Source organism: Mus caroli, chromosome 11 (assembly GCF_900094665.2).
Source record: "Mus caroli chromosome 11, CAROLI_EIJ_v1.1, whole genome shotgun sequence".
Lineage (NCBI taxonomy): Eukaryota > Metazoa > Chordata > Mammalia > Rodentia > Muridae > Mus > Mus caroli.
The window spans coordinates 98,309,052-98,320,003 of NC_034580.1; the positions used below are offsets into that span (position 1 = coordinate 98,309,052).

Genomic DNA, 10,952 nt, shown 5'->3' on the forward strand with positions numbered 1-10,952 from the left:
AATCCGCCTGCCTCTGCCTCCCGAGTGCTGGGATTAAAGGCGTGCGCCACCACGCCCGGCTTTGTTTTATTTTTTAAAGGTGTATTTATTTTTATTTATTTGAGTACACTGTAGCTGTCTTCAGACACACCAGAAGAAGACATCTGATCCTGTTACAGATGGTTGTGAGCCACCATGTAGTTGCTGGGAAATTGAACTCAGGACCTCTGGAAGAGGAGTCAGTGCTCTTAACCGCTGAGCCATCTCTCCAGCCACCTTGCTTTATTTTTTAAGGGAGGAAGAACAATTAGCTTGTCTGGGAAGGGTCCAAGAAGCAACAAGACTGCATGTGCAGGTATATGCTTCCAGGCGTTGTGGGGAACATGAGAATTCTGGAGATAGCCATTAAGTAATAAGAAGGTTAATAAAAAGGGCTTGAGGAGTTAGTGACAGGAATAGCATTTGCCTATCATGCAAGAGGTTTGAACCGCAGCACAGTAAATAAGTAAAAAAAAAAAAAATCTTCTTAAAAGATCTACAGAGAGCCAGGCATGATAGTGCAAGTCTTTAATCCCAGCACTCGGGAGGCAGAGGCAGGCGGATTTCTGAGTTCGAGGCCAGCTTGGTCTACAAAATAAGTTCCAGGACAGCCAGGGATATACAGAGAAATCCTGTCTCGAAACACACACACACACACAGATCTACAGAACATAAACGAGCCTGCCAATCAACAGAATAAGGACAGGCACACACAGGTCACCCTTCTTCCATACACAGGTGCAGATGTGGAGGTGGGTGGAGCTCTATGGGGAGGAGGCAAGCTCTGGAGGCGGAGGCCCTGTGGGGTTCTGGAGGGCAAGTGCAGGAAAGGAGAGGCCTAGGGCTTTCAAAGCATCCCCTTCCTCGATACACAGGACTTCCCGGGCCATCTCACATATAGTACCCACTAGTCACGTGATGTGTGGCCATAACCATGAACAAGTGTTGAGAGAGGTACCTTCCCTCATATACAGGTCAGGCCACGAGCACTGAGTCTCAAGCCTTTACGTGGACCCAAGAAACCCAGCTGCATAATCCTAGGTGAACCCCAAAACATACATGTGCCCATGTTCATGGTTGTGCAAAGAGGTAGAAAGAGGTAGAAACATGGCCACAGTCACGCTGTACAGACTTGTTACATAATAACACACTCTCACAGACACGCTATGCGTGAGTGTTGGCATCCTCCCTGGCCTCACCTTGATCAGCTTGGAGAAAGTCTCATAGATGAAGATGAGGGAGATGAGGAAGGAGAAGATCTCCTGGGTGTATCGGGAGATGTATTGGACGAGGAAGCTGCCTTCAAAGGCCACCACCAACATCACGAGCAGGATGAGCCAGAAGCCTATCCACGCGCGGCCCACGATATACTCCAGGTTATTGCTTTCACAGAACTGCAGGCAGTGAGACAGATACAGGTTTAGTGACCTTGTGGGCACTAGGTAGGTGAGCCAGGGTAAACTACAGGGTTGGGGTCAGAGTGGGGCTGGGATGATGTTACCGAGAAGAAGGCTTCTTCAAACACCAGCAGGGGTCCTGAGAAGCCTAGCACAAGCAGGGGCTGTGCCCCCAGGAGAGCAAAGAGAATGCCTTGCACTGCTGTGGAGATGAGCAGCTCTGACACCCCCATCAGGTTCCGGGTCTTTTCTCCTGTGGGGGGAAAATGCCATATAGGGATCAAGATGGAGAGATTACTTTCGGGGAGCGAGAGTTAAGTTATGGGGTATGACCTGCAGAGCATCAGATTGGGTCAGAAGTGAGGGGGCAGAGGCCAGAGGGTTAGAGGTGAATGTTCCGGGGTGGGGGGAGGGGGGAGAGAACCATAATTGTCACTGACCCAGGAGGCCGCCGAAGGTGACCGCAGGTGACAAGGCAGCAAAGTAGATGAAGATGACAGCAGCCAACACCTGGGGACTGAGCGCATCAGTGATGTCACTCAGGTAGTAAGGATAACGGCGCCGGATATCACGGATCAGGCCTCCAAAGATCCGGCCTGTGCGCCGTAGAGGGTCGTCTTCGTCACCAGGGCCCCCTTTTCCCCCGTTCAAGTCTGTTGTAGAGGATAGGAAAATGGTCAGAGGGGCAAATGTCTGAGAGGAAAGGAGCAGCGTACGGGGGGATCCAGGGGCCCATGGGGGAATCAAGAAACCTTGTCCGTGTACCTAGAGTGTTGTACAAGTTGGGGTCTGGCTTGGCGGGGCTGGGCAGGTACCGCCTCCTAAGCAGCTCCTTCTGCACGGGTACCAGGTTGAGCAGAGCTTTTTCTGAAGGGGCGTCTGTGGGCGGCAGCACCAGGCTACAGTCCAGAAAGCTCTCCAGAGAGCGCAGCAGCTCCTCTCGGTTATGCGCTGTGGAGGCGGTAACGCGGAACACCTAGGGAAGGAGAAAGGTCGGGAACACTTACTCTGTAGCCAGGAGGTCCAGGGGAGCAGGGCAACCTGGTGGTGCCTGCCTGTAGTCTTAGCACTCAGGAGGTGGAGATAGGAGGACTGCCTCAAGTTTGAGGCAATCCTGGGCTACATAGAGAGAACCGGGTCAGCCAGAGAGGTACCAGAGGTACATTGTCTAAAAAATCTTGAAGTGGGGTAGGGAGGACCTGGACATGTGTAGCCAGGGACCAACCACCAAAGCCACGGCTGTCGTTATAGGGTCTGGTTCTTTCTGTTTCCTCTGACCTCTAAGGACAAGCTTTGGGGAAACAGGAACCCTGGGTGGGGTAGAAGGAGCTAAAGTATCCCTGGTGGGCTAGGCAGACCACACAGCAGATTGGGCCAGCTAGAACCAGGTCAGAGCGGGCCAGGATGGACCAGCCAGTCCAATCTAAGTCAGGGTAAGACTAGACTGGCCAGGAACAGGTGGAATTCAACCCACTGGATCCAAATAGTGAATCTAAAGTCAAGCCAGTCCAGGGTAGGGAACCTGGCCTCTTCTGTCCTCCCACAAGCTCCCTGGCTAACCAGCCACATCTCCCTCCATCCCCCCAGCCCTCCACACTCACTCTTTCTGTCATGAGAGTTGCTGCAGCCCTGCCCAGCTGGGTATAGTCGACATGTGGAGCCTCAGGTCCCAGCAGAACAAGAAGGAAGCCCACAGGCTCCGGCAACACCAGGTCCTCCAGCGGCACAGCCTCCTTCAGTCTCACGAAGCCCAGTACAGGCTTCTCCAGAAAATTAGCCCGGCCTGTGGGAGGCACCAGGTGGTGAAGCCAGGCCGCTGGGACTCATAGTTTATGAATTCAAGAGAGGGGGGCTGCCCGGGGCCTGAAGAAGGATGCACGGGGAAGGAGTTCTTACCCACTAGCACCAGTGTGGTTTCTGAATCTGGGGGGATCTTCAGAGTCCCAGATGTTGAGGGTCCTTCTGAGCCCCCCTCTGCCTGTGGAAAGGAAGGTGAAGGAATTAAGTCTGGCATCACACTGACCCGAGGAGACCTGAGCATCCATCCAGCCCTTCCTTCTCCCAACCGTGTCCTAAGCGTACCTGTCCGCAGTACAGCTGGGTCTCCAGAGATGGCTGGTGGGGAAGCAAAGGCTCAGAGGCGCCTCCAGAGCGGGTCAGGACGGCGGGCTTCACCCCCTCCAGGTTCTCTAGGTCCTCAGCATGGCTGTGGGACACACAGGTGACATGAGCTGAGTCAGTTATTTGGACTGAGTTTTCCATGGAAAGAGAAACTGGCGAGAGGGGCAAAGGTGAGCACGAAGTGGAACTTCCCAGTGACCAAACTTGAGAGACTTCAGAGAAGGAAGATCAATCTTCTCTTAAAGGACAGTGTGGGTAGAAGACGGGTGGCCCCTGTCTAGGATGTTTAGGTGGGAGAAAAACAAAAAACAAAAAACCACAGATGAAAGAAAGGGTCTTGGGGCTGGTGAGATGGCTCAGTGGGTAAGAGCACCCCACTGCTCTTCCGAAGGTCCAGAGTTCAAATCCCAGCAACCACATGGTGGCTCACAACCATCNGTAACGAGATCTGNCGCCCTCTTCTGGAGTGTCTGAAGACAGCTACAGTGTACTTACATATAATAAATAAATCTTTAAAAAAAAAAAAAAAAAAAAAGAAAGAAAGGGTCTCAGGATTATGCTCTGTAAGTGTGAGCTTGAAGTCTCGGGCTCTGTTTGGGGGATGTCAGGCAGCTGTGGGAATTATGGTGGAGGAAGATCTCTTGCCTGATGGGGTGGGGTCCATTTGGAGCTGAGGGAGGGTGGGGAGACCTTGGAGGCAGGGGAGCTAGGGAGGAACCCATAGGATGTGAAGCCCAGGTCCTGGCCAGCAAACGCACCTGCGTTTGAGTAGCAGAGCCCGGAGCAGTTCTTCTCGGTCCTGAGGCCTAATCTGATCCTCGTAGATGAAGCAGTCTAGAAGGTGATTGGCCACCCCAGCCAGGGATGTCTCTGCCAGACCCAGAAGGAAGGTGCCTAGGGACAGCCAAGTGATGAGCTGAGTGGCTGCTCCAGAAAGCCACCTATGCAGCAGGGGGACCACAGGAGGACTCACCTTTTGAGAAGACCTTCTGCAGTTCTAGAAGGCTCCAGAAGGTCAGGTAAGATAGATGTGGGCGACCCCACACACCATCCTCTCGAAGGTTTTCCTCCAGCCCTATCCAGTGCGCTGCCTCCACCCATCGTAGTTCCTGGTTCCTCTGGTCCATCATCAGTTCCTGAAGCTCCACGTAGACCTGAGGCCCACGGCCTGAGTTAGTCCCGCAAGCCATGGGCAAGCCCACGAGAGAGGGGGAGCCTGGACCCTGAGGCGCTCGGGTCTAAGCTAGGCTTAGAAAAGGCCCTGGGCTCTGGAAGGCTTAGGACAGGCCTCCTGCTCAGAGCGTGGGGAGATATGCAGGGTCCCCTGGCTCCACATCCATCCTCCTCAGCAGGCCATTGTCATGTTTCAGAAGAGGCATGGACCTCTGAACCATGAGGGGCCTCGAGCAGCCACTTGGCAGGAAAACTGGGATCTGGTGACCGGGGCAGAAGGGACTTGGGAAGCCAGTGGGTTATCTCCCAGCTCCAAGACTTGAGGGATGTGGCTCACACTGTCCTGAGCCAGGTGGTTACTCTCAGGGTCCCAGCTTAGGGACCCAATTCCCTCACTAGCTAGGAAGTCTGGTGCTCAGCGGGGACCTGGATGCTGGGAGAAGGAAATGTGTACTTGGTTCCATACGTGCCCGTGAGTATCTAGCCCAGCCAAGCGGGAAAGCCGTGGCTTAGTCCTCAGCACTATCTGTCCAGTGAACTCAGCAAAGGTTTCTCTGTTAGTGAGCATGCCCCTTTTCTTCCACTGATGTCCCAGGGTGTTCACTCTATTTGCTTGTCTGTATGTGGGCATCTCCTGCACCTTGGGTCTCTCTCTACCCCTCCCTATGGTACAAAATGGATTTCAAGGCAACTCGAGAAAGAGAATGGATCTGAGTTCTCACCTGACCGGAGCTTGGGTGCGGTGTGGAGGTACTGCTGGGGACGTAGTCTGTGGCTGTTTGCTCTGTGGGAAGAGCTGAAAACCCAATGGCCAGTTAGCACTGCCCGAGATGTGGCCCTTCACTCGGGCCTCACTGTACTACAGTCAGGGAACCTCAGGAAGCCAGACCCACTCCCTGCACACCCCCTGGGCTGGGAGCTCTGCCTAACTTGGGTCTGTCGCCACTCTCCACCTAAACTTTATTGAGGAACCTGGAATTCGTTGTGGTGATCTGAGCCCCCAGCCTGACCCCTCCTCTGAGATAGGAAGACAGAGCCCCAAGTCCCAGTGTTCAAAACCATCCTAGCATTCCCTCCCTTCCTTGCTATATCTCCTTTCTTCTCCCCACCTGCTTAGCTAAGCCACCAGCTGGTAGCCTCTTACCACACGCCAGTCAGAGAGGTCGAGTCCCTTATATCCCCCACCCCGACCCTCATTTCCCAAGGGGGCCTCTTAACTTCAAATCTAATCACTAACACTTAAGCCCAGTTGACAGTAAACAGGTCCCCGCCTTAGGCTCCCCCATCTAAGACCTTGGGCAGTCCAAGGAAAGTGGTATGGACTCCTGGGGTCTCTGCTCCGGGGGTCTCCACCACTTTCTCTCACTTCTCAGCATCTCCAGCTATCTAGACTGAATAAGGTTCCAGGAACAGGCCTGCTGCTTGGCCTCAATGCTGATATGGGACAGACAGGGTAACAGCTGGGTCTGTGCCCTTGTCCCAGACATACCTGGCTGCCCTGTCACATGTGAAAGGGACCCAGCCCCCCATCCCCCCACCCCCAGTCACCTCCTGTGATCATTTCAAACAAAACCCTGTTTATCCTTCAATCAGCCAGGATTGTGGGGAGAACTGGCCCAAGGCCTGGGACTGGAGCTGTAGAGAGGGGAAGGACTGGGTCCCTACTGTCCCTATGGAGACCCAGCAGCTCCTCTGGTAGAGACAGAAGGCGTGGGATGGGTCTTACCTTCTGGCTCCTGCATCTCAGTCACAGGGATGGTTAGGTCATTATATGCTATCTGTCCGATTATGTTCTCCAGTTCTTCTTCGCTGTCCTGATCTGGGATCTCCAGCACTTCCTCGTGGTCCTGTGGGGAAAGCCCATCAAGGCTGGATTAAGTGGCTTCCCAAGTCCCCTGAGGAGAGAAGCCCAGGGTGGCTCCCAGAGCCCGAGGCAGGAACCCTGCATGGATCAGGGGACACTTACCCGCATGTCCCCCATGATGCTGTCCTCAGTGTCCAGTCGTCCTCTGCTCTCTGGGCCACCAGCATAACCTGCACCTCAGGTCCCTGGAAGAAAGGTGCAGGCTGATTGAGGCACAGTAATGTCACATACGTCAACTAGCCTCCTGTTGCTTCTGGGTCCCCCTAAAGGAGCTAACATTTAGTGCCAGAAGAGCCCTGGGGACCTGAGATTGATCAGATGGAGGCAGTGGCCATGGAGGAGGAAGCAGAGTTTGTAGGTGTATAGGCAGGGGCTGAGGGACAGGAGACATAGGTATGGCTGAATTCTCCTTAGTGTGTTTGGGGTGCATGGTCAAATGGTGTCTAGCTCCATCCTTTATCCACCAGGCCTTAACTAACTTCTCTTTCTGAGCCATGAGGACTCAGCCAACTCCCAGAACATGATGTATCCCCTCTTCAGGGAGCCTGGCTCCCCTGAAAGTCTCCATAACACATCCTCTTCTCCTAGAGATGGCAGCTTCTGCCTGGACAACAGGCTGCAGCATCCTTGGGTGTGGCTCGCAGATCCTGAGAGACATGAGTCTGTGTTCTCTTCTTCATTCCATCCCTACCTCGCTGGCGTGTCTTCTCCTTAGTCTATTGGCTTCTATCCAGTTCCTAGAACTCACCAAGACCTTGCCTACTCCAGGGCCTTTGCACACTCAGTGTCTCTTCTGTCAACAGCTGAGCCTTTCTCCTACCTCAGTTCCAGTACCACCCTTTCACAGGCCCCACTTAACCACCCCGACAGTCGCCGACCCAGTCCTACATGGTTCCTTAGTTAACTTGTGTGCAATTGTCAGACACGTCCTTTGGAAAGGAAGACACCTGAGTGTAAGTCCCTGCACATTTCTGTCCTCATGGGGTCCCCACACTTAGCAGCCAACCTGACTCCACATCACAAACTCAAAATGACCAAGATCCATCCGGAGGCCACAGAACCTCAGCCTCTATTTTCTCAAGACAAAGATGTCCCTACCCTAGGATGTGGGGACCACGTCATCTAATGTGCCAGTCTGGTGCTTCCTTTGCCCTGTCATTGCTACATGGAACCTTGGGGTGACAAGCATTTGGGTAGGTTCATGAAACGGAACCACTGGCTGAGTACAACAGACTGAGCTGAGCCAGGCTGAGCGTGTCCTTACACTTCAGGTGACCTAAGTGAGCGTGTCCTTTCTCTTCAGGTGACCTGAGTGTTTCCTACATGGATGGAATCTAGGGGGTTACCTGTGCTGGATACTGCAGAGAGGAAAAATGGGACAAAGGTACAGGGCCCAGTGACCACAGCATGGGTCCCAAGAAATAGGTAAAGAGGACCAGCCAAGGCATAAGGCATGGGCTAGGACAGAGAGGTGTGTGTGGGGGGGGGGAACAGAGGAGCAGGGGCCAGTGAGTGGAGGGCACGGGGAGCAGAAGACAGAAGGCCAGAGGAGAGGATCAAGAGGTCAGAATAGGGTCAAGGGGTCAGAGGCAGGGGTAGAGGGTGACGGGCAGAGGTGTGGAGGTAGAGCCACACAGTCATGCTAGGGACCATGTAAGAATCTGGGGCAGAACTCACATTTGGAAAGAACCATACAGAGGTCTCTCTGGGCCTTGGAGAGTCCTGAGGTTCTGAGAGGGAGAGACATCATGAAGTCTTTAGGAGTGGCATGTGACCTCCATGGCAGTGTTCCTGAGCCTGAGAATGGGACAACCCTCTGGGCTTTCCCCTGGGTAGTTAGTATTCACCTTTCCCCTTTCTGCTCTCCCCGCCTCCTTCACCTTCCTTCCCCCATGGTTTGCACCCAGTTTCTCCAGTCTATCTTTAGTTTTCTTCTTTCCTTCTCTGGACCTGTTCACACTGCTTTCTGGCTGGGCCTCAGATCCCAAGGTACCAAAATGCCACTGTGGGACTGGGTCTGGTGCCTTGAATCTCCTGAGGGTCAGCATGGCACAGCCAGAGATCCAGGTTTCCTAGGCTGTGTCCCTGACCCTGCCTAGACCAATGGCCTGGGGAAGCTCTCGGGTGTTTAACTCTGCCATCGGTCTGTCAGATGACAACCTCTGGGAACTCAGTCAGAAAGAGTAAAAATATCAGAAGCAAGCCAGGCGTGGTGACGCACGCCTTTAATCCCAGCACTCGGGAGGCAGAGGCAGGTGGATTTCTGAGTTCGAGGCCAGCCTGATCTACAGAGTGAGTTCCAGGACAGCCAGGGCTATACAGAGAAACCCTGTCTCAAAACAAACAAACAGACAAACAAACAAACAAACAAACAATCAGAAGCAACCTAGAGTCCAGCTGAGCCTTGGAGGGTGTGCCAGGCCCAGGCTGTTGCCTGCTGGTCCTACACTCTTAGCTCTGCCCCACTCTGCCTGGACCTGATAAGAGCCTGGGCCCCTGAACCTTCAGAGCTCTGAGTTTGGAAGCACCCCAAACACCTGGAGGGCCAGCTGCCAGCCAGGACAGATAAGGGGCGAGCGGGCCATCTGGAGCCCAGGAGGTGGAGCCCAGCTGGGAAGACACAGGGGAAAGGGGACAGATGACAGAAACAGCTCCCTGGTGGCACAGTACTACCTTTTTTCTGTCAACCCCACACCTCACAAGCAGCTGTAGTGCCCTCTCTCTCTCCCAGTCCCCAGACCACTGACACCAGTAAATGTCAGTGGTGCCATTTGACAAAGCCAAGACTCAGAAGAGTTTGCCTACTCCAGGGGCACTGGATGGATCAGAAGCAGGATTAAACCTCTGGCTTACAACTCCACAAGCCTCTCTACCCGCTGTACTGAACTGCCTCCCAGAGAAGAAAATAGCTCTTAGCTGATTGGGAGTTGGAAGTTTAGACATGGCCTCTCACCTCTGCAGTCAGACTCCCTGAGTTTATTTAATCCTGACCCTGTCCTTTACTAACTTTGTGGGCTAAGGAAGGTGACAGACTACCCAAGCCTCAGGGGTTTTTCTGTCTGTAAAACAGAGCTGGTAAGAATGATTCCTGCATGATAGACCCACTGTGCAGATGAAGTTCATGCCGAGAACACATGGCCGGTGCCTGGCACACAGTCTGTCATCACTCCTGCCTGCCACTGATGACCAGGTCAGTCAGGCTTGGGATCTCCATCCCGCCCCGATTTTCCTCCAGTTCCTATAGAGTTAGCCTGAGATGATCAACCCACAGTAGAGATTCACTTCTCTTTTCCCTTCCAATGGTCTATGGGCTGGGGGTAGCACCAAGGTCCCAAGTAGACCTCTAGAAATGTCCCATATAGGAATCAATGCTGGCTGACATATGGTCTCCCAAGTGAGAGTTGGGGTAGCCTGGGGATGCCCCACATCTGAAGGAAATGAGTCTTGAGTCATGGGGCTCATGGGGCTGGTAGATAGAAAGCAGGAGGGACCTACACCGGTGGAAGGTCTCAAGTGCACTCCAGCTACACACACCTCTGTATGATATCTGCCCCCTCCCCGCCCCCACCACTACCACCACAGGTGCACCGAGGGACCACATGGACACATTACCATCCCATCCACCTGGAGGTCAGAAATCACACCCCTTGGACACAGATTTAAGCTGACCACCTTCACAAACCCTCAGGACAGATGCCAAAGGACCACCCAGCCACCCCCTGCCCTGCCCACCTGCTCAGGAGCCTTGGGGGTCCTTCGGGAAGTCCTGCCTGCCGCCACTGGTGCCCTCTGTGACTGGCTGAGCTCCCAACTGCTCTAACAGCACAGGCAGGTGCCCTGGGGGAGGCTCCCAAACCCCTGACTCATGCCCTGCCTCCTAATCTGCCCGTCCCACAGCCGGGAGCCCCTTCCCACCCCACCCCCTTGCCCCGCTCTGACCGGGTGCCCCATAAACAGAGTTATCTCTCACCCACATCTGGACAGCTGTGCATCAGGCCCACCCCACCCACCCTGTCCAGTCCCTAAGGTCTTTGGGCCCTTCAGGTCCCTGGGGATTTCTCAGCTCTGCCTTTGTGAACTAAGGCTTGACTGCTCAGTTCTCAAAACTTCTAGGTCTCTGGTAGGAGGGCGCTGACCCCTGGACATGTCTGCCTGGCCTCTGTCCACTCTTCACTATGGCCAGGTCTTCTCTGGCCCCAAGTCTCAAGACATCTTCTCTCTCCTACCATTGTCTTCCCTCAAGACTGGCTTTTCCTTGGCAACCTCTCAGGGGACCTGCCTGGTGCTTGTGGGACCCCATTAGTCCTCTCTTCTTCTTGCCCCTGACTAGAGGACTTTAGCTACCCTCTCCCAAAGACCCCACTGGCTCCTGAGAGCTG

General features: G+C 54.0%; 1 protein-coding gene across 3 annotated transcripts in view; it reads right to left on the bottom strand.

The window, feature by feature from the left end:
• The window catches only part of Slc4a1 (solute carrier family 4 member 1 (Diego blood group)), a 16,643-nt gene extending 6,113 nt beyond the window's left edge, over positions 1-10,530 (bottom strand). Inside the window, exons 1-14 of one of the 3 annotated variants that reach the window (XM_029483033.1) lie at positions 10,306-10,364; positions 8,251-8,303; positions 6,676-6,758; positions 6,436-6,556; positions 5,432-5,505; positions 4,510-4,690; positions 4,295-4,430; positions 3,498-3,621; positions 3,312-3,393; positions 3,017-3,198; positions 2,181-2,391; positions 1,856-2,068; positions 1,520-1,668; positions 1,218-1,412 (exon numbers count right to left, since the gene is read on the bottom strand). In XM_029483033.1, the coding sequence (XP_029338893.1) occupies positions 1,218-1,412; positions 1,520-1,668; positions 1,856-2,068; positions 2,181-2,391; positions 3,017-3,198; positions 3,312-3,393; positions 3,498-3,621; positions 4,295-4,430; positions 4,510-4,690; positions 5,432-5,505; positions 6,436-6,556; positions 6,676-6,690 (1,683 nt within the window). In that variant the 5' untranslated portion in view covers positions 6,691-6,758; positions 8,251-8,303; positions 10,306-10,364. Of the gene's footprint in view, positions 1-1,217; positions 1,413-1,519; positions 1,669-1,855; positions 2,069-2,180; positions 2,392-3,016; positions 3,199-3,311; positions 3,394-3,497; positions 3,622-4,294; positions 4,431-4,509; positions 4,691-5,431; positions 5,506-6,435; positions 6,557-6,675; positions 6,759-8,250; positions 8,304-10,305 lie in introns of those variants that run through there. The other 2 variants (XM_021177621.1, XM_029483034.1) reach the window with 2 other exon arrangements.
• Between the last annotated feature and the right edge of the window lie 422 nt (positions 10,531-10,952).